Source organism: Petromyzon marinus, chromosome 62 (assembly GCF_048934315.1).
Source record: "Petromyzon marinus isolate PM22_M1 ecotype Great Lakes invasive population chromosome 62, UKy_Petmar_22M1.pri1.0, whole genome shotgun sequence".
Lineage (NCBI taxonomy): Eukaryota > Metazoa > Chordata > Hyperoartia > Petromyzontiformes > Petromyzontidae > Petromyzon > Petromyzon marinus.
Window position 1 is genome coordinate 565,001 of NC_133728.1, and position 22,500 is coordinate 587,500.

At 51.9% G+C, this 22,500-nt stretch overlaps 1 protein-coding gene across 1 annotated transcript in view; it reads right to left on the reverse strand.

Annotated features, from left to right (window-relative positions):
- Positions 1 to 16,397, reverse strand: part of GPN1 (GPN-loop GTPase 1) — a 32,752-nt gene extending 16,355 nt beyond the window's left edge. The window contains exons 1-9 of the mRNA XM_076053620.1: positions 16,009 to 16,397; positions 12,790 to 12,883; positions 10,855 to 10,894; positions 8,916 to 8,982; positions 6,848 to 6,885; positions 5,041 to 5,119; positions 2,564 to 2,658; positions 1,775 to 1,820; positions 1,091 to 1,237 (exon numbers count right to left, since the gene is read on the reverse strand). Of these exons, the coding sequence (XP_075909735.1) occupies positions 1,091 to 1,237; positions 1,775 to 1,820; positions 2,564 to 2,658; positions 5,041 to 5,119; positions 6,848 to 6,885; positions 8,916 to 8,982; positions 10,855 to 10,894; positions 12,790 to 12,883; positions 16,009 to 16,386 (984 nt within the window). The 5' untranslated portion in view covers positions 16,387 to 16,397. The remainder of the gene's footprint in view (positions 1 to 1,090; positions 1,238 to 1,774; positions 1,821 to 2,563; positions 2,659 to 5,040; positions 5,120 to 6,847; positions 6,886 to 8,915; positions 8,983 to 10,854; positions 10,895 to 12,789; positions 12,884 to 16,008) is intronic.
- Positions 16,398 to 22,500: the final 6,103 nt, after the last annotated feature.

Sequence of the window (22,500 nt, forward strand, 5' to 3'; positions counted from 1 at the left end):
GGCTACGTGGGGCGTGGTGGAGGCTACCTGGTGGAGGCTACGTGGTGGAGGCTACGTGGGGGAGGCTACGTGGGGGGAGGCTACCTGGTGGAGGCTACCTGGTGGAGGCTACGTGGGGCGTGGTGGAGGCTACCTGGTGGAGGCTACGTGGTGGAGGCTACCTGGTGGAGGCTACCTGGTGGAGGCTACCTGGTGGAGGCTACCTGGTGGAGGCTACGTGGGGGGAGGCTACGTGGGGGAGGCTACGTGGTAGAGGCTACGTGGGGGAGGCTACGTGGTGGAGGCTAAGTGGGGGAGGCTAAGTGGGGGGAGGCTACCTGGGGGAGGCTACGTGGGGGGAGGCTACGTGGGGGGAGGCTACGTGGGGCGTGGTGGAGGCTACGTGGTGGAGGCTACGTGGTGGAGGCTACGTGGGGGAGGCTACGTGGGGGAGGCTACGTGGGGCGTGGGGGAGGCTACCTGGTGGAGGCTACGTGGTGGAGGCTACGTGGTGGAGGCTACGTGGGGGAGGCTACGTGGTGGAGGCTACGTGGGGGAGGCTACGTGGGGCGTGGGGGAGGCTACCTGGTGGAGGCTACGTGGTGGAGGCTACGTGGGGGAGGCTAAGTGGGGGAGGCTACGTGGTGGAGGCTACGTGGGGGAGGCTACGTGGGGGGAGGCTACGTGGGGGAGGCTAAGTGGGGGAGGCTACGTGGTGGAGGCTACGTGGGGGGAGGCTACGTGGGGGGAGGCTACCTGGTGGAGGCTACCTGGTGGAGGCTACCTGGTGGAGGCTACATGGGGGAGGCTACGTGGGGGAGGCTACGTGGGGGAGGCTACGTGGGGGAGGCTACGTGGGGGAGGCTACGTGGGGGAGGCTACATGGGGGAGGCTACGTGGGGGGAGGCTACGTGGGGGAGGCTACGTGGTGGAGGCTACGTGGGGGGAGGCTACGTGGTGGAGGCTACGTGGGGGGAGGCTGCGTGGTGGAGGCTACGTGGTGGAGGCTACGTGGTGGAGGCTACGTGGTGGAGGCTACCTGGTGGAGGCTACGTGGTGGAGGCTACCTGGTGGAGGCTACGTGGGGGGAGGCTGTGTGTGTGCGGCGTACTCGCAGGTCGACGTAGAAGCTGTCGAGCACCAGGCTGAGGGAGCGGCTGAGGTTGCTGCTGTAGGAGGAGTCCTGCTCCAGCGCCTCGTGGAACAACTCCAGGTCCTGCATCCACTCCAGCGCAAACTCGTGGGACACGATGTCCGTCTGCGCGCGGACACGGGGGACACGTGGTACACGATGGGGAACACGTGGTACACGACATCACACACACATTACACACACAATGGCTGTAGCGTGTGGAGCGTGTGCGTAACAGGTAACGCATGTGTGTTGTGTGTGGGTAGCATGTAACTTGTGTGTAGCATGTGCTTAGTGTGTAACTTGTGTGTAGCATGTGCTTAGCGTGTAACGCATGTGTGTAGCGCGTGTGTATCGTGTAACACATGTGTGTAGCGCGTGCATAGCGTGTAGCGTGTGCGTAGCGTGTGCGTAGCGTGTAACACGTGTGCGTAGCGTGTGCGTAGCGTGTACGTAGCGTGTAACACATGTGTGTAGCGTGTGTGTATCGTGTAACACGTGTGTGTAGTATGTGCGTAGTGTGTAGCGTGTGCGTAGCGTGTAGCGTGTGCGTAGCGTGTAACACGTGTGTAGCGTGTGCGTATCATGTAACACGTGTGTGTAGTGTGTGCGTAGCGTGTAGCGTGTGTGTAGCGTGTGCGTAGCGTGTGCGATGTCACTCACCTTGTTCATCACCACAATGAAGGGGAGCTTAGTTTTGTACAGGATGCTGCAACATCGACAACATCAACACCAACAACACCAACAACACCATCAACACCATCAACACGACCAACACGACCAACACCATCAACATCAACACCATCAACAACATCAACACCATCAACACCATCAACACGACCAACACGATCAACATCAACACCATCAACACCATCAACACCATCAACACCAACAACACCATCAACACCATCAACAACATCAACACCAACAACACCATCAACACCATCAACATCAACACCATCAACATCAACACCATCAACACGACCGACACCATCAACATCAACACCATCAACACGATCAACATCAACACCATCAACACCATCAACACCAACACCATCAACATCGTTATCATCACAGCCTCACCGACACGCCGGTGTGCTGTACTAGTGACGAATTGGCCACGTTCTGTTAAGGTGACAACCCTCACTAGTTGGCTGTGTCGGGTGGTGGCGGGTGTAACGACACAACAACGTTTATATATTTACGTGGCGATCCGTGTTATGGATAGTGAGGAAATATCTCGCAAAACAGGGCAAATGGTCAAAATATCGACGTTCATTCATTCACGCACTGAGGTCTCAGAACCTCGTCGGGTCAAGCGAAGGGGGGGGAGGGGGGTAAAACCGGCTGAAACGAAATTCAACGAGGCGGGGAACAGCGGCGGTCGGCAAACACGAGGGCGGGAAGAACCACCGCGGGCACAGAGCGGCGGGTGAGCGAGGCCGGCCCCACCTGCATGCGTAGAGCATGTTGGACATGAAGGTGACGGGGCTGACGCTGCGAGAGGTGTCGATCACATAGAGCACCACGGTGGGGAACGTGGAGGCCTGCGGGAGACACGGGGGGACACGGGGAGACACGGGGAGACACGGGGAGGCACGGAGAGACACAGGGATGGACGGGGAGGCACAGGGATGGACGGGGAGGCACGGGGAGACACAGGGATGGACAGGGAGGCACGGGGAGACACAGGGGTGGACGGGCAGACACGGGGAGACACGGGGAGGCACGGAGAGAAACAGGGATAGACGGGGAGGCACGGGGAGACACGGGGAGACACGGGGAGACACAGGGATGGACGGGGAGACACGGGGAGACACAGGGATGGACGGGGAGACACGGGGAGACACAGGGATGGACGGGGAGGCACGGGGAGACACAGGGATGGACGGGGAGGCAGGGGGAGACACGGGGAGACACAGGGGTGGACGGGCAGACACGGGGAGACACGGGGAGACATGGGGAGAAACGGGAATGGACGGGGAGACACGGGGGTGAACGGGGAGACACGGGGAGACACGGGGAGGCACGGGGAGACACAGGGGTGGACGGGGAGACACGGAGAGACACGGAGAGACACAGGGGTGGACGGGGAGACATGGAGAGTCAATTATGGAGAGACACAGGGAGACACGGGGAGACACAGGGGTGGACGGGGAGACATGGAGAGTCAATTATGGAGAGACACAGGGAGACAGCGGACACACCAATGCTTGTCCACACGTCAATTTAATTTGTTTGGGTGTGTTGGGTGGTGGAGGAACACAAATTGATCATTACGTGGCCCAACCCAAACATCAATTATGAATTTAGTGAGTAGTGAGTGAATAGTGAGTAGTGAGTGAATAGTGTGTGAGTAGTGAGTAGTGAGTGAATAGTGTGTGAGTAGTGTGTGAGTAGTGAGTAGTGAGTGGTGAGTGAATAGTGTGTGAGTGGTGAGTGGATAGAGTGTGAGTAGTGAGTAGTGAGTGAATAGTGTGTGAGTAGTGAGTGGTGAGTAGTGAGTAGTGAGTGAATAGTGTGTGAGTGGTGAGTAGTGAGTAGTGAGTGGTGAGTAGTGAGTAGTGAGTGGATAGTGTGTGAGTAGTGAGTGGTGAGTAGTGAGTGAATAGTGTGTGAGTAGTGAGTGGTGAGTAGTGAGTGGATAGTGTGTGAGTAGTGAGTAGTGAGTGGTGAGTAGTGAGTGAATAGTGTGTGAGTAGTGAGTGGTGAGTAGTGAGTGGATAGTGTGTGAGTAGTGAGTAGTGAGTGGATAGTGTGTGAGTAGTGAGTAGTGAGTGGTGAGTAGTGAGTGGATAGTGTGTGAGTAGTGAGTGGTGAGTAGTGAGTGGATAGTGTGTGAGTAGTGAGTAGTGAGTGGATAGTGTGTGAGTAGTGAGTAGTGAGTGGTGAGTAGTGAGTGGATAGTGTGTGAGTAGTGAGTGGTGAGTAGTGAGTGGATAGTGTGTGAGTAGTGAGTAGTGAGTGGTGAGTAGTGAGTGGATAGTGTGTGAGTAGTGAGTGGTGAGTAGTGAGTGGATAGTGTGTGAGTAGTGAGTAGTGAGTGGTGAGTGGATAGTGTGTGAGTAGTGAGTGGATAGTGAGTGGATAGTGTGTGAGTAGTGAGTGTGTGAGTAGTGAGTGATGAGTGTTTGAGATAGTGAGTAGTGAGTGTGTGAGTAGTGAGTGGTGAGTGATGAGTAGTGAGTGAATAGTGTGTGAGTAGTGAGTGGATAGTGTGTGAGTAGTGAGTGGATAGTGTGAGTAGTGAGTGAATAGTGTGTGAGTAGTGAGTGGATAGTGTGTGAGCAGTGAGTGGTGAGTGTGTGTGTAGTGAGTGAATAGTGTGTGAGTAGTGAGTAGTGAGTGGATAGTGTGTGAGTAGTGAGTGTGTGAGTAGTGAGTAGTGAGTGTGTGTGTAGTGAGTGAATAGTGTGTGAGTAGTGAGTAGTGAGTGGATAGTGTGTGAGTAGTGAGTGTGTGAGATAGTGAGTAGTGAGTGGTGAGTGTGTGTGTAGTGAGTGAATAGTGTGTGAGTAGTGAGTAGTGAGTGGATAGTGTGTGAGTAGTGAGTGTGTGAGTAGTGAGTGATGAGTGTTTGAGATAGTGAGTAGTGAGTGTGTGAGTAGTGAGTGGTGAGTGATGAGTAGTGAGTGAATAGTGTGTGAGTAGTGAGTGGATAGTGTGTGAGTAGTGAGTGGTGAATGTATGAGTAATGAGTGGTGAGTGTGTGAGTAGTGAGTGGTGAGTGATGAGTAGTGAGTGAATAGTGTGTGAGTAGTGAGTAGTGAGTGGATAGTGTGTGAGTAGCGAGTGGTGAATGTATGAGTAATGAGTGGTGAGTGTGTGAGTAATGAGAGGTGAGTGGTGAATGTGTGAGTAATGAGTGGTGAGTGTGTGAGTAGTGAGTAGTGAGTGGTGAGCGAGTGGTGAGGAGCTGAGCCACTCACCAGCGCCTCGGTGATGATGGTCCCTGACGCCGACCAAGTGAACACCTCGATCTGGCCCGGTGTGTCAATCACAACAAACCTGCACACAGCAACACACAAAGGTCCCCCATGTAGCCTTCACCGACTGCTGGGGCAAGCGCTGTCGGCGAGCACCTACGAAGGCCGGCACGGCACGCGAAGGGGCGGGTGGCCGGAACCATGCCCAACCGCCTTTATCTCCCCGGTGGCGATGTATTTACACATCGCACCAGGTGCTCATTTGAGGCTGAGTTTACCTAGGAGAGGCCTAGCACAGGTTCCACTCGGCTCCACATCCTCCTGTACCACGTCACTCCATCTCTTCTCTAGCCCGTGCCGCGCCCGTTTAGCCCCCTCGATCCGGCCGAACAAAAGCTGTTTGGGCAAGCGGTGATTGGGCATGCGGGCTACATGGCCCTGCCAACGCAGCCTTGCCTGCCGGAGGAGCTCACCGATGGGACTTTGCCCAGATCTGTAAATGATTTGTGAGCTCCTCACACAATCCAGCCTGGTTAAACCCAGGATGGATCGTAGGCAGGCCAGCCTGAATGTTTCTAACTGGCAAAGATGCTCCATTAGGGGGGGGTCCACGTTTCGCAAGCGTAAAAAAGGGAGGGAATGACTGTGGCCGAGAAGACCTGAAGCTTCGTGCGGAGCGACAGACCAGGCAGCTTCCACACAGCGTTACGCAACCGATGAAAAGATATTGCCGCTCGGCTGATTCGGAGTGAGACCTCTGCTGTTAAACTGGAGCCGGTCATGAGCACACTGCCCAGGTATGGGAAACTCTCCACTCTCTCCACAACTGCCCCATCACCGATTGGGAGTTGTGGGGGTGGAGTGTCCGATGGTACAAAATACCCAGGCAGGTGCTTAGTTTTGGTGGGGCTGATGGTAAGGCCCCACCTCTTAGTGGCACGCTCCAGTTTCAGCAGAAGTGTCTCCAACTCCTCCTCTGAATGAGCAGCAATTACCAAATCATCGGCATACATAACGTGGTTGACCAATAGGGAGCCATCCCTTGACCGCACCCGGGCATCGATCAGCCTCCCATTGTATCTGTACCAAATGGAAATTCCCCGGCACATTTATTGAAGGCTTCACGAACTACGTGGTCAAAATAGATATTAAATAATATGGGAGCCAGAGGACATCCCTGTCGCACCCCAAGGTGTACAGGGAATACCTCCGACTCCCAGCCACGTAGTTTTACCCGGGCCCGCTCACCATCATGAAGGTCCTTAATGATCGTGAGCAGAGGGTCAGGGACTCCGAAAGCACGAAGAACAAACCCAGAGCTCAGGCCTACTGATGGTATCATAGGCCTTGACCAGGTCAATGAAGCAGAGATGCAGGTCTTGCTGGAATTCCCTACACCTCTGCTGTAGCAGACGGACAGAAAATATAGCATCTGTGCAAGACCGCCCATTCCTGAAACATGTACACAAACACGTACACACACACTCACTTACTCACACACACACGTACTCACATACACACACGTACTCGCAAACACGTACACACACACATACGTACTCACTCACACACGTACTCACACACACACACGTACACGCGTGCAAACGCACCCCCCCCCACCTCCACAACTCAGACTCCCCCACAGGAAATCGGAGACTTGGGCATCGAACTCCCTCAAAACAACGTCGTGCGGAGCTGCAGGCTGCGCCGAGTTTGGAGAAACAGGTGGAGAGAAGAGGTGGAAAGAGGTGGAGAGAGAGAGGTGGAGAGAAGAGGTGGAGAGAGACAGAGAGGTGGAGAGGAGTGGGCTTACTCTGTCTCGCTGCGTCTCTTGTCAATGAAGGTCATCACCTGCACGAGAAAAGGAGATGCAGAGTCGCAACGGAATGCTGGCAGCCTCACTGACGAGCTCCATCGCAGGGGTATGAACCATCAACTATTTTGTATTTTACCACGTGAGGCCCACTGGGCTACGGAGCTGTATTTAAGGAGCGACCTGGCCATCACAAACGATCGCTCAAGGACGTGGCGGCAGATCATCGTGTGAACATTGACATCGGCCAAATACTGTCAACGCTTGTTTCTAAATGTGGAGGGACAAACCGGAGAACCCGGAAGAAAATCCACGTGGCTACCACAGGGAGAGAGAGAGACACGCAAACTCCAAATATACAGCAGCAGCAGCAGCAGGCGTCAGGGTCGGGATCGAACACACGCCCTCCTGCGTACCAGGCGAGGTAGTTAACATCTCCTAACCACCGTGATGATGATGAGAGAGAGAGACACGCAAACTCCAAATATACAGCAGCAGCAGCAGGCGTCAGGGTCGGGATCGAACCCACGACTTCCTGTAGACCAGGCGAGGTAGTTAACATCTCCTAGCCACCGTGATGATGAGAGAGAGAGAGACACGCAGACTCCAAATATACAGCAGCAGCAGCAGGCGTCAGGGTCGGGATCGAACCCACGACTTCCTGTAGACCAGGCGAGGTAGTTAACATCTCATAGCCACCGTGATGATGATGAGAGAGAGAGACACGACGTCCTGCGTACCAGGCGAGGTAGTTAACATCTCATAGCCACCGTGATGATGATGAGAGAGACACGACCTCCTGTAGACCAGGCGAGGTAGTTAACATCTCATAGCCACGGTGATGATGATGAGAGAGAGAGACACGACCTCCTGTAGACCAGGCGAGGTAGTTAACATCTCCTAGCCACCGTGATGATGAGAGAGAGAGACACGACCTCCTGTATACCAGGCGAGGTAGTTAACATCTCCTAGCCACCGTGATGATGATGAGAGAGAGAGACACGACTTCCTGTAGACCAGGCGAGGTAGTTAACATCTCCTAGCCACCGTGATGATGATGAGAGAGAGAGAGACACGACCTCCTGTAGACCAGGCGAGGTAGTTAACATCTCATAGCCCCCGTGATGATGATGAGAGAGAGAGACACGACTTCCTGCGTACCAGGCGAGGTAGTTAACATCTCATAGCCACCGTGATGATGATGAGAGAGAGAGACACGACCTCCTGTAGACCAGGCGAGGTAGTTAACATCTCATAGCCACCGTGATGATGATGAGAGAGACACGACCTCCTGTAGACCAGGCGAGGTAGTTAACATATCCTAGCCACCGTGATGATGATGAGAGAGAGAGACACGACTTCCTGTAGACCAGGCGAGGTAGTTAACATCTCATAGCCACCGTGATGATGATGAGAGATAGAGACACGACCTCCTGTACACCAGGCGAGGTAGTTAACATCTCATAGCCACCGTGATGATGATGAGAGAGACACGACCTCCTGTAGACCAGGCGAGGTAGTTAACATCTCATAGCCCCCGTGATGATGAGAGAGAGAGACACGACTTCCTGCGTACCAGGCGAGGTAGTTAACATCTCATAGCCACCGTGATGATGATGAGAGAGACACGACCTCCTGTATACCAGGCGAGGTAGTTAACATCTCATAGCCACCGTGATGATGATGAGAGAGAGAGAGACACGACCTCCTGTAGACCACGCGAGGTAGTTAACATCTCATAGCCCCCGTGATGATGATGAGAGAGAGAGACACGACTTCTTGCGTACCAGGCGAGGTAGTTAACATCTCATAGCCACCGTTGCGCCCCTATCATCCACGGGTTGCCACGTGCAGAATAACTGGGACTCGTAGAATCCCCCGAAGACGTCCCCAACGCGGGGCGAGACCGACGGTTGGCACGGATACGGTTGGCACGGATACGGTTGGCACGGATACGGTTGGCATGGATAAGGTTGCGGTGAATATACGGGGGACGGGGGGCGGCGGTCCCCGACGATACCGGGCACGGGCGAGGTCACGGTGAGCGGCAGTGCTGACGAGCGCTCACCTGGTCGAAGCGCGTTGCAAAGAGGTTGAGAGAGGTGACGATGCCTCCGTTGGGACCCAGACCGTACCTGAGCTCAGGTTAAGGACATAAGTCACAGGTGTGTGGCTGACAACGCCGAGGGTGTGTAACCATACAGAAGGTGAGCGGCCACGCCAGGAGGTCTGTGGCTACACCAGGAGGTCTGTGGCTAGGCCAGGAGGTCTGTGGCTACACCAGGAGGTCTGTGGCTACACCAGGAGGTCTGTGGCTACACCAGGAGGTCTGTGGCTACACCAGGAGGTCTGTGGCTAGGCCAGGAGGTCTGTGGCTATACCAGGAGGTCTGTGGCTACACCAAGAGGTCTGTGGCTACACCAGGAGGTCTGTGGCTAGGCCAGGAGGTCTGTGGCTATACCAGGAGGTCTGTGGCTATACCAGGAGGTGAGTGGCTACACCAGGAGGTGAGTGGCTACACCAGGAGGTCTGTGACTATACCAGCAGGTCTGTGGCTACACCAGGAGGTGAGTGGCTACACCAGGAGGTGAGTGACTACACCAGGAGGTGAGTGACTACACCAGGAGGTGAGTGACTACACCAGGAGGTGAGTGGCTACACCAGGAGGTGAGTGACTACACCAGGAGGTGAGTGACTACACCAGGAGGTGAGTGACTACACCAGGAGGTCTGTGGCTACACCAGGAGGTCTGTGGCTACACCAGGAGGTCTGTGACTACACCACGAGGTCTGTGGCTACACCAGGAGGTGAGTGGCTACACCAGGAGGTGAGTGGCTATACCAGGAGGTGAGTGGCTATACCAGCAGGTGAGTGGCTACACCAGCAGGTGAGTGGCTACACCAGGAGGTCTGTGACTACACCACGAGGTCTGTGGCTACACCAGCAGGTGAGTGGCTATACCAGTTGGTGAGTGGCGACACCAGGAGGTGAGTGGCTATACCAGTTGGTGAGTGGCTACACCAGGAGGTCTGTGGCTACACCAGGAGGTCTGTGGCTACACCACGAGGTCTGTGACTACACCACGAGGTCTGTGGCTACACCAGGAGGTCTGTGACTACACCAGCAGGTGAGTGGCTACACCAGCAGGTGAGTGGCTATACCAGGAGGTCTGTGACTACACCAGGAGGTCTGTGGCTACACCAGGAGGTCTGTGGCTACACCACGAGGTCTGTGACTACACCACGAGGTCTGTGGCTACACCAGGAGGTCTGTGACTACACCAGCAGGTGAGTGGCTACACCAGCAGGTGAGTGGCTATACCAGGAGGTCTGTGACTACACCAGGAGGTCTGTGACTACACCACGAGGTCTGTGACTACACCAGCAGGTGAGTGGCTAGACCAGGAGGTCTGCGGCTAGGCCAGGAGGTCTGTGGCTACACCAGGAGGTGAGTGGCTACACCAGGAGGTGAGTGGCTACGCCACGAGGTGAGTGGCTACACCAGGAGGTCTGTGACTACACCACGAGGTCTGTGGCTACACCAGGAGGTCTGTGGCTACACCAGGAGGTCTGTGGCTACACCAGGAGGTGAGTGGCTACACCAGGAGGTCTGTGGCTACACCAGGAGGTGAGTGGCTACACCAGGAGGTCTGTGGCTACACCAGGAGGTGAGTGGCTACACCAGGAGGTCTGTGGCTACACCAGGAGGTGAGTGGCTACACCAGGAGGTCTATGACTATACCAGCAGGTCTGTGGCTACACCACGAGGTCTGTGGCTATACCAGGAGGTCTGTGGCTACACCAGGAGGTGAGTGGCTACACCAGGAGGTCTGTGGCTACACCAGAGGTCTGTGGCTACACCAGGAGGTGAGTGGCTACACCAGGTCTGTGGCTACACCAGAGGTCTGTGGCTACACCAGGAGGTCTGTGGCTACACCAGGAGGTAAGTGGCTACACCAGGAGGTGATAGCTGTACCAGTACGTGCGAGTTTCACACAGGAAGGATGCTGTTTCATGACCTCCTTGTAGTTCACCGTGTCCCGGATATCTGCGGAAGACAGCGAGCGACATCAGAGCTAGAGCCTTCGTCAGGCTAATCCGTCGGCTCTGGCAGGTTGACGGCGTTACGGCCGCTGTGGACCGAGAGCGACGGCCGTGATCTCACACTCGGGCTGGTCGATGGGACAGACTGTCGCCTGTCGCTGCGACGATGGCGACGCAGTGACAGCCACACCGCCCGGACAGTTTGCAACATCTCATTCGTCCACCATCATCATCATCACCACCACCACTACCATCATTACCATCATCATAGCTGCGTGACTTCACGCTGTGGTGGTGGGAGTGATTGAGATTGTAGTCTAAGTAACCAAGGGCTGAGTGAAGTGCTGCCCCCTGCCGAGTGCTGACGAAGTTCCCCGCGATGAAACGCTTTGCTGGCCAACGCAACACCACCCACGTGGGTGAGCTCCGCGCTAGGCCCACGTGGTGGTGGTGGTGATTTTAATTCCGAACATTCTCGCCATGAACACCATCGCCACCACCCGACAAGACTGACACTTTTTCTCAGATATTGTTGTTATTATTATTAATGTTGTTAATGATATTGTTGTTATTATTGTTGTTATTATTGTTATTAATGTTATTATTGTTATTATTCATGTTGTTAATGTTATTGTTGTTATTATTCACACGTGGCCGATGTACGAATGAGAATCTGCCTTTTGGCGTCCTCTGGTCTAACACCGCTTGAGACGAGGCTCAAAAGAAAGCTGGCTCTGCTGTGGACCAATCAGCTTCAAGGACAATGCATCGTCATCATCATACTATCAGTGTGTTTTATGTTTGCATTCTGAACACGAGTATTGTGGTTAATGCAGACATGAGTCCTTGATAAAGGTTTCAGTTTGGTGTTTTTACATCTTGACACGGCTGTTTTGTTGCCAGAAAAAAGGGGAAAACCGCTTCTCATATTTTGGTCCTGGCAAAGGAGGTCCCGTGATGATGATAATCTGTGATGATGATAATCTGTGATGATGATAATCTGTGATGATGATAATCTGTGATGATGATAATCTGTGATGATGATAATCTGACCGATACATCTCACGAGACTGCCATGTTTACCCGAACAGCCTGTTAAAGGCTTTATGGGGGATCATTATATTCATGTGTGTGTACATGTGTGTGTACATGCGTGTGTGCTTGTGTGTGTACATGTGTGTGTACATGCGTGTGTGCTTGTGTGTGTGCATGCGTGTGTGCATACGTCTGTGCGTGTGTGTGTACATGCGTGTGTGCTTGTGTGTGTGAGTACGTGCGTACATGCGTGTGCGTGTGCTTGCGTACATGCGTGCGTGTGTTTGTGTGTTTGTGTGTGCGTGCGTGCTCGTGTGTGTGTGTGCGTGCTCGTGTGTGTGTGTGCGTTTGTGTGCGTGCGTGTGTGTACGTGTGCTTGTGTGTGTGCGTGCGTGTGTACGTGTGTGTGTGCTTGTGTGTGTGTGTGCGTGCGTGCGTACGTGTGTGTGTGCGCGTGTGCGCGTGCGTACGTGTGTGTGCTTGTGTGTATGTGCGTACATGCGTACATGCGTGTGCGCGTGTGTGCTCGTGTGTGTATGTGCTTGTGTGTGTGTGCGTGCGTGTGTGCGCTTGTGTGTGTACGTGTGTGTGTGCTTGTGTGTGTGCTTGTGTGTGTGCGCGTGCGTACGTGTGTGTGCTTGTGTGTGTGCTTGTGTGTGTGCTTGTGTGTGTGTGTGTGCGTACGTGCGTGTGTGTGTGTAGGTGCGCGTGTGTGTAGGTGCGCGTGTGTGTGCGCTTGGGTGTGTGCGTGTGTGCGTGCGTGCGCTGTGCTTGTGTGTGTGCGCGTGCGTACGTGTGCGTGTGTGTGTGTGTGCGTATGTACGTGCGTGTGTACGTGCGTGTGTGTGTGCGTGCGAGCCCTACCGATGTTTGCTGGGAACGGGAGGTCGTATACAGCCGGGTCCAGGTTAATGACGTACGGAGCGCGCCTGTGCGTGTGTAGGTACGCAGTCACCCTCTAAAACAACAACAACCACAACAACAACCACGGTGAACACCAGCACCTCAACAAGCACGCCAACTCGTGAGCCTGCACCGCGCCACTCACTCCGGCACCTTGTCCACGCACCTCCGATGAGCACGGGTGGCTACGCACGGTGCGAAGGAAGTTCAACGTCACACACAACAACAACGCCGCCACCCCCACCCCCAATGCCCCAGCGACGCGTCACAATTGAACTTTCAATCGAAATGAATTGATCGGCAATGTGTTTGTGATCACTGAAGGGTTGTTGTCCGCCACTCGACAGCTACCGGACTATATTCGTCAAACATTCATACGCCTACGATGGACAACAACAACAGGACGATGAAAAGTGCGTTGTTGTTGTTGGAGAGCGGTGGTGCAGCGGTTAGCGCGCTGCACTATGAACCTGGAGACCCGAGTTTGATACCACGTTCACGATTATCTGAGCCGGTGCTGGGTCCTCCCCTGGGTCTACTCGGCCTCAAATGAGTACCTGGTGCGGTGCGTAAACATCGCTAGCACTGGGGAGACAAAGGCGGCCGGGCGTGGTTGCTCGTGTGCAGTTCCGGCCTTCGTAGGTGCTACTCGCTAACAGCACTCGCCCCAACAATCTGTTATGGCTACACGGGGGATCTCTGTCACTCGAAAGCTACTGAACATTTAAAGTGTGTCATTGTTGATGATGTTGTTGTTCTGAAAAATGTAAGGAGCAGGAAAGAGAGTAAGACTCGAACTGAGTGATGAGGTGTTCCAGGAAGGTGGGGCCACGAATTGGGCACAAGGCAGAGGAACGTGGAAACGACGAAACGTGCAGTGCACACCGACGGGCTATCTTCACATGGATCGTGATCATGATAACACACTACACTACTATACACTACACTATACACTACACTACTATACACTACACTATACACTACTCTACACTACACTACTCTACACTACTCTACACTACACTACTATACACTATACTACACACTACACTACTACACACTACACTACTACACACTACACTACTACACACTACACTACTACACACTACACTACTACACACTACACTACTACACACTACACTACTACACACTACACTACACTACTACACACTACACTACTACACACTACACTACTACACACTACACTACTATACACTACACTACTACACACTACACTACTACACACTACACTACTACACTACTACACACTACACTACTACACACTACACTACTACACACTACACTACTACACACTACACTACTACACACTACACTACTACACACTACACTACTATACACTACACTACTACACACTACACTACTACACACTACACTACTACACACTACACTACTATACACTACACTACTACACACTACACTACTACACACTACACTACTACACACTACACTACTACACACTACACTACTACACACTACACTACTACACACTACACTACTACACACTACACTACTACACACTACACTACTACACACCACACTACTATACACTACACTACTATACACTACTCTACACTACTATACACTACACTACTATACACTACTCTACACTACTACACACTACACTACTATACACTACACTACTATACACTACACTACTATACACTACTCTACACTACTCTATACACTACACTACTATACACTACACTACTATACACTACACTACTATACACTACTCTATACACTACACTACTATACACTACACTACTATACACTACACCACTATACACTACACTACTATACACTACACTACTATACACTACACTACTATACACTACACTACTATACACTACTCTACACTACTCTATACACTACACTACTATACACTACACTACTATACACTACACTACTATACACTACTCTATACACTACACTACTATACACTACACAATTATACACTACATTACTACACACTACACTATATACACTACTATACACTACGCCATACACTACTCTATACACTACACTACTATACACTACTACACACTACACTACTATACACTACTACACACTACTATACACTACTATACACTACACTACTATACACTACACTACTCTACACTTCATTACTACACACTACACTATATACTACACTACGACATACACTACTCTATACACTACACAATTATACACTACATTACTACACACTACACTATATACTACACTACTATACACTACGCCATACACTACTCTATACACTACACTACTATACACTACACAATTATACACTTCATTACTACACACTACACTATATACTACACTACTATATATTACGCCATACACTACATTACTATACACTAAACAATTATACACATTACTACAGACTACACTATATACTACACTACTATACACTACGTCATACACTACTCTATACACTACACTACTCTATACATTACACTACTATACACTACACTACTACACACTACACTATTATACACTACATTCATACACATTACAATATATACTACACTACACTATACACTACTATACACTACACTATTATACACTACATTACTACACATTACAATATATACTACACTATACACTACACTACTATACACTACACTATTATACACTACACTACTATACACTACACTATATACTACACTACTATACACTACTCTATACACTACACTACTATACACTACTCTATACACTACACTACTATACACTACACTATACTACTATACACTACACTATTATACACTACATTACTACACACTACACTATATACTACACTACTAAACACTACGCCATACACTACTCTATACACTACACTACTATACACTACACTACTACAATACACTATACACTACACTACTATACACTACACACATTACGCTATACACTACTATACACTACGTTATTACACACTACACTATTATTAATAAATAAACAAATATTTAATCGAGGCGCCGTAGCCGGGAATCGAACCGGCGGCTCCAGCGCGAGCTGCCCGACTCCCTGACGCCCAGCGCCCCTCAGCGCCAACGTTAACACTTTAATAGTTTAATAGTTTACATTTTACATAACAGAGAGAGAGAGAGAGATCAACTTTACACCGCTCGTGAGCACAAACTTCCCCAGCTGCTAGCCGGTCTCTACCTGCACGAACGTCGTCTTGCCCGAGCCGGCCATGCCCAGCACGATGAGACAGGCGGGGAGCGAGGCCTCCCCTGGCCGCGCAGACCCCTCGGGCGGGGGGCCCTGAGCGGGGAGGCCCCCCTCAGGAGGGGGGGTCCCCTCAGGAGGGGGGCCTCCCCGCTCAGGGCCCCCCTCCTGAGGAGACCCCTCCTCCTGAGGGCCCCCCACCTGAGGGGACCTCTCCTGAGGGGACCCCCCCTCCTGAGGGCCCCCCTCCTGAGTGGACCCCCCCTCCTGAGGGCCCCCCTCGGCTCCCGCTTCGTCTCCTGCTGCACCACCGCGTGTCGCCATGTCACGCAGCTCGCTAGAATCGATTCGCGAAGTCGGCGATGCGAACATCACGATTCGATTCCGGTTTTAATTCGATTCAGACATCGGTTTTCACAAATTAGGAATCGATTACTTTGTTTGGAGGTCCGTTGCCTGCAGGACACAACGGGCGCGAATCGTATCCGTTGACTCCAATTATAAAACCGATTCTATTCGGCAACAAGACTAAACGATTCGTAATTATTACCTATTCCAATCGATTCTGGACGAGCCACCTGTGTGGCGATAGAGCGATGCAATGGGATCGTGTCCAGGCCGCTGCCTCGGCTGTTGTTACATCGCAGGGGGCAGCGTTGGGGGGGGCGGGGGGCGGGGGGACGGCTTCATTCACCAGTAGATCGATAATGGCCGGTGTGTTAATTATATCGATTCGATATCATCCACAAATCGATTCTGCATATATACTGAACGATCCCGGAATCGATGTCTGTCCAATGTGGATCTCGAGATGTTGATTCTCTCTCGCGGTGTACAGGAGGTCGTGGGTTCTATCCAGACCCTGACGTCATTTGGGGACGTCCATAAATGACGTCACGCACCTAGGGGGGGGTGGGGTCAGACATTTGTGACGATGTGTGACGATGCGTGACGAGGGGTTTGAGAAATGTGACGTCACATCAAAATGCGAAACTTTAAATAAATATAGACAACACGTTCTACTTAATTAAATAGACTTTTTAATAAATGTTTTCTCCTACGACATCAGAGTGCAGCGCCACGTTAAATACGCCGCACTACAATGTGACAATAGTTTAAAGCGATTTGAAGCATGTTTTTTGGTTCTTTCGGTAAAGTCACGTAGAATGAGAATAAAATAATAAATTGATAAAATAACACAATAAAATTCTCACGACGTTTCGGCCACAACACAAGCGGCCTTCATCAGGTGAAGGGACGAGACTGTCTGGTAGGACAGCGCTGGAGTGAAAAAGCCACGCTCAGACCGCGACCTTTAAGCTGTGTGAGAAGAAACAAAGCGCCTTGACAAAGGAATTAGCATAGAATTTAGCATTGAAATAGCTGAGTGATTAGCTTGTGACTGGTCACAGAAATGGCTATGTTAAAGTTAAAGCCTACACATCCACAGAGGCACCGAGTACAAATCAAACAGGATAATTTAGCATTGAAATAACTAGGAGAATTTAGCATTGAAATAACTGAGTGATTAGCTTGTGACTGGTCACAGAAATAGCTATGTTAAAGTCAGAGCATACACATTCACAGAGGCACCTAGTAAAAATCAAACAGGATAATTTAGCATTGAAATAACTGAGTGATTAGCTTGTGACTGGTCATAGAAATGGCTATGTTAAAGTTAAAGCCTACACATCCACAGAGGCACCTAGTACAAATCAAACAGGAGAATTTAGCATTGAAATAACTGAGTGATTAGCTTGTGACTGGTCACAGAAATGGCTATGTTGAAGTCAAAGCCTACACATTCTCATTCTACGTGGTGACTTTACCGAAAGAACCAAAGAAGATGAATCCTTGCAGTCACGAAAGCTTTAAATCGATTTGAAGCATGTTTTATTTTTTTTGGGGGGGGGGGGCAGAGCTTTGTGACGTCATATTTCAGGGGGCGGTGTCTCACTTTTCGTGACGCCACGTCGCGTGACGTCATTCATGGACAGAAGTTCACCACGCACGCACACGCAACAGCGTCAGCCTTGAGCCAACGCTCGCGAACTCACCCGGATGTTGACCCAGGGAATCCGAGCGGACTCGGTAACAATTCGCATCGATCAGCGATCCACAATCACGGCGTGCGGGCAGCCACACCGCTGCCCCGTGATTGTGTCTCGTGACCGCTTCAAGAACCAGCGCCTCCTCCCCACCCACCCCCCCACCCACCCCCCACCATTCCTCCTCGGTGTCAAACTTTCGCAGAAAAAAATGAAATCTACGTTGGAGCTTTCGACGAGCATCAGCCAAATACTCTTAAACAAAACACACACAAATGAGCCCACAACTTAAAACGAGACTGTGAACTTCTCACGATTTAAAGCTTTCGTGACTGCTAGGATCCATACTCTTTGGTTCTATTGGGTAAAGTCACATAGGTGAAAATAAAATAACAAAAAAATTAACAAAAAATCACGACGTTTCGGTCACAACACAAGCGGCCTTCATCAGGTGAAGGGACGAGAGAGAGAGACACGACCTCCTGTACACCAGGCGAGGTCGTTGACATCTCCTAGCCACCGTGATGATGAGAGACACGACCTCCTGCATACCACGCGAGATAGTCAACATCTCATAGCCACCGTGATGATGATGAGAGACAGAGAGAGACACGACCTCCTGTATACCAGGCGAGATAGCGCTGTCCTCCTGACAGTCTCGTCCCTTCACCTGATGAAGGCCACTTGTGTTGTGGCCGAAACGTCGTGATTTTTTGTTAATATTTGTTGTTATTTTATTTTCACCTACGTGACTTTACCCAATAGAACCAACGAGTAGAGACTGTGAACTGTTACTGATTTACCAGCTGAGGCCCAATGTCGATGTGTTGCTGAAGCGGCTTGACCGTCACAAACGATCAGCTCAACCACGTGGCCCGTCATCATCGTCATCGCCTGGTGGGGATTTATAGCAGCAGACAAATTCCTCCAAAACGCGGCGTGGTGGTGATGTTGATGGGGAGAGAGAGAGACACGCAAACTCCAAATATACAGCAGGCGACCTCCTGTACACCAGGCGAGGTAGTTAACATCTCCTAGCCACCGTGATGATGATGATGAGAGAGAGACATGCAAACTCCAAATATACAGCAGGCCACCTCCTGTACACCAGGCGAGGTAGTGAACATCTCCTAGCCACCGTGATGATGATGAGAGAGAGAGACATGCAAACTCCAAATATACAGCAGGCGACTACCTGTACACCAGGCGAGGTAGTGAACATCTCCTAGCCACCGTGATGACGATGAGAGAGAGACACAACCTCCTGTACACCAGGCGAGGTAGTGAACATCTCCTAGCCACCGTGATGACGATGAGAGAGAGACACGACCTCCTGTACACCAGGCGAGATAGTGAACATCTCATAGCCACCGTGATGATGATCATGAGAGAGAGACACGACCTCCTGTACACCAGGCGAGGTAGTTAACATCTCATAGCCACCGCGGCATCTCCATGTGTGCCTCCAGTCCGTGCATGGGGTGGAATATGACACTCGGCCGGCTCCATGGAAAACAACAACAACAATAGAGCTGATCCTACTAGAGGTAGCTAGGGCTGATCCTGCTCACAGTAGCTAGGGCTGATCCTGCTCACAGTAGCTAGGGCTGATCCTGCTAGAGGTAGCTAGGGTGATCCTGCTAGAGGTAGCTAGGGCTGATCCTGCTCACAGTAGCTAGGGCTGATCCTGCTAGAGGTAGCCTGCTGATCCTGCTAGAGGTAGCCAGGGTGATCCTGCTAGAAGTGGCCAGGGCTGATCCTGCTCACAGTAGCTAGGGCTGATCCTGCTCAAAGTGGCCAGGGCTGATCCTGCTCAAAGTGGCCAGGGCTGATCCAGCTAGAGGTAGCCAGGGCTGATCCTGCTAGAGGTGGCCAGGGCTGATCCTGCTCACAGTAACCAGGGCTGATCCTGCTCACAGTAACCAGGGCTGATCCTACTAGAGGTAGCCAGGGCTGATCCTGCTCACAGTAGCTAGGGCTGATCCTGCTAGAGGTAGCTAGGACTGATCCTACTCAAGGTAGCCAGGGCTGATCCTACTAGAGGTAGTCAGGGCTGATCCTGCTCACAATGGCCAGGGCTGATCCTACTAGAGATAGCTAGGGCTGATCCTGCTCACAGTAGCCAGGGCTGATCCTGCTAGAGGTAGCTAGGGCTGATCCTACTAGAGGTAGCCAGGGCTGATCCTGCTCAAATTGGCCAGAGCTAATCCTGCTAGAGGTAGCCAGGGGTGATCCTGCTAGAGGTAGCCAGGGCTGATCCTGCTCAAAGTAGCTAGGACTCATCCTGTACACCATGCAACAATTATAAAAATACACTTTTGGTTTTGTTTTTGGGGGGGAGGGGAGCTCAATAATGCATTTATTTTTTGCACGGCAAGTGAGCTGTGACGTCAAATCTGTCACGTGACCCGCGCATGTGGAAGCGTAACGCATTGTAGTGTAGAGGTTAGCGCGCTGTCTGTGTGTGTCTGTGTGTGTATACGTGGGTGCGTGTATCTGTGTGTGTGTATCTGGGTGTGTGTGTATCTGTGTGTGTATCTGGGTGTGTGTGTATCTGTGTGTGTGTGTTGGGGGGGGGAGCAGTAGTGTAGCTGTTAGCGCTACGCTACACATTGAGACCCATAGACTCACTCAGATATCTATAGTCACACTGAGACCCATAGACTCACTCAGACATCTATAGAGTCACACTGAGACTCATAGACTCACTCAGATATCTATAGAGTCACACTGAGACTCATAGACTCACTCAGATATCTATAGAGTCACACTGAGACCCATAGACTCACTCAGATATCTATAGACTCATACAGAGACCCATAGACTCACTCAGATATCTATAGAGTCACACTGAGACCCATAGACTCACTCAGATATCTATAGAGTCACACTGAGACCCATAGACTCGTACATCGACCCATAGACTCACAATGAGACCCAGACTCACACAGAGACCCATAGACTCATACAGAGACCCATAGACTCACACAGAGAATCCAATGACTCACACAGAGACCCATAGACTCGTACAGAAACCCATAGACTCGTACAGAGACCCATAGATTCACACAGAGACCCATAGACCCGTACAGAGACCCATAGACTCACACAGAGACCCATAGACTCACACAGAGACCCATAGACTCACACAGAGACCCATAGACTCGCACAGAGACAAATACACTTTCCAAAGAGACATTTCACAGATATCACTTTTTTAATAATAATAATTACAACGATAATCCTGGGTTAAGTAAAAAAAAAAGTTATTTTGATAACGAACAAAACCGCCCTCGAAAAACAAACCCTGCTGCTCGCAACAATTGGTGGAATAAAATAAAGAGGAGAGACGGACCACCAGCTCTGTTTTATAGAAAAGTACGAAACGGGATCATCTCAAGCGGGCCTCACCGCCGCGATCGCGGCGCGCGTCCGACGTTTCGCGCCACGTGCCGGGAGGCTTCTCCAGGGACCTTCGGAACTCGATACAAAAAATCCGCGCCCTCTCGCCCTCTCCCAGCCGGTGGTTTCTCAACAGCGCGCCGCTCGATTGGGCTCGTGAAATCGGAGAGGCACGGGCTGCCGATGTACCCCTCGAGGAATCCGATGAGCTGCGAAGCTCTTTGTACACTCGACCCGTTCGGCCGCACCCCGACTGCGGCCACAGCCGTGGCTCCGCGGGGTTCCCCACCGAGACGTCTCGCCGCCGTGACGCTGCCGGACGTGGTTGGAGTTGCCGCTGGTGTTGTCACTGCGGTGACAGCCCCTCGCCACTCAGGTCCACTCGTCCCTTCAAGTTTAACTTATTGTGTCAGTCCGTGTCTCTACGTGTCAGTCCGTGTCTCTCCGTGTCTCTCCCCGTCAGTCCGTGTCTCTCCCCGTCAGTCCGTGTCTCTCCGTGTCTCTCCCTGTCTCTCCCTGTCAGTCCGTGTCTCTCCGTGTCTCTCCGTGTCAGTCCGTGTCTCTCCCTGTCAGTCCGTGTCTCTCTGTGCCAGTCCGTGTCAGTCCGTGTCTCTCCCTGTCAGTCCGTGTCTCTCCCTGTCAGTCCGTGTCTCTCCGTGTCTCTCCCTGTCAGTCCGTGTCTCTCCGTGTCTCTCCGTGTCAGTCCGTGTCTCTCCCTGTCAGTCCGTGTCTCTCCGTGTCTCTCCCTGTCAGTCCGTGTCTCTCCGTGTCAGTCCGTGTCTCTCCGTGTCTCTCCGTGTCTCTCCGTGCCAGTCCGTGTCTCTCCGCGCCAGTCCGCGTCTCTCCGTGTCAGTCCGCGTCTCTCCGTGTCTCTCCGTGCCAGTCCGCGTCTCTCCGTGTCTCTCCGTGCCAGTCCGTGTCAGTCCGTGCCAGTCCGTGTCTCTCCGTGTCTCTCCGTGTCTCTCCGTGTCAGTCCGCGTCTCTCCGCGTCTCTCCGTGCCAGTCCGTGTCAGTCGCGTCTCTCCTGTCAGTCTGC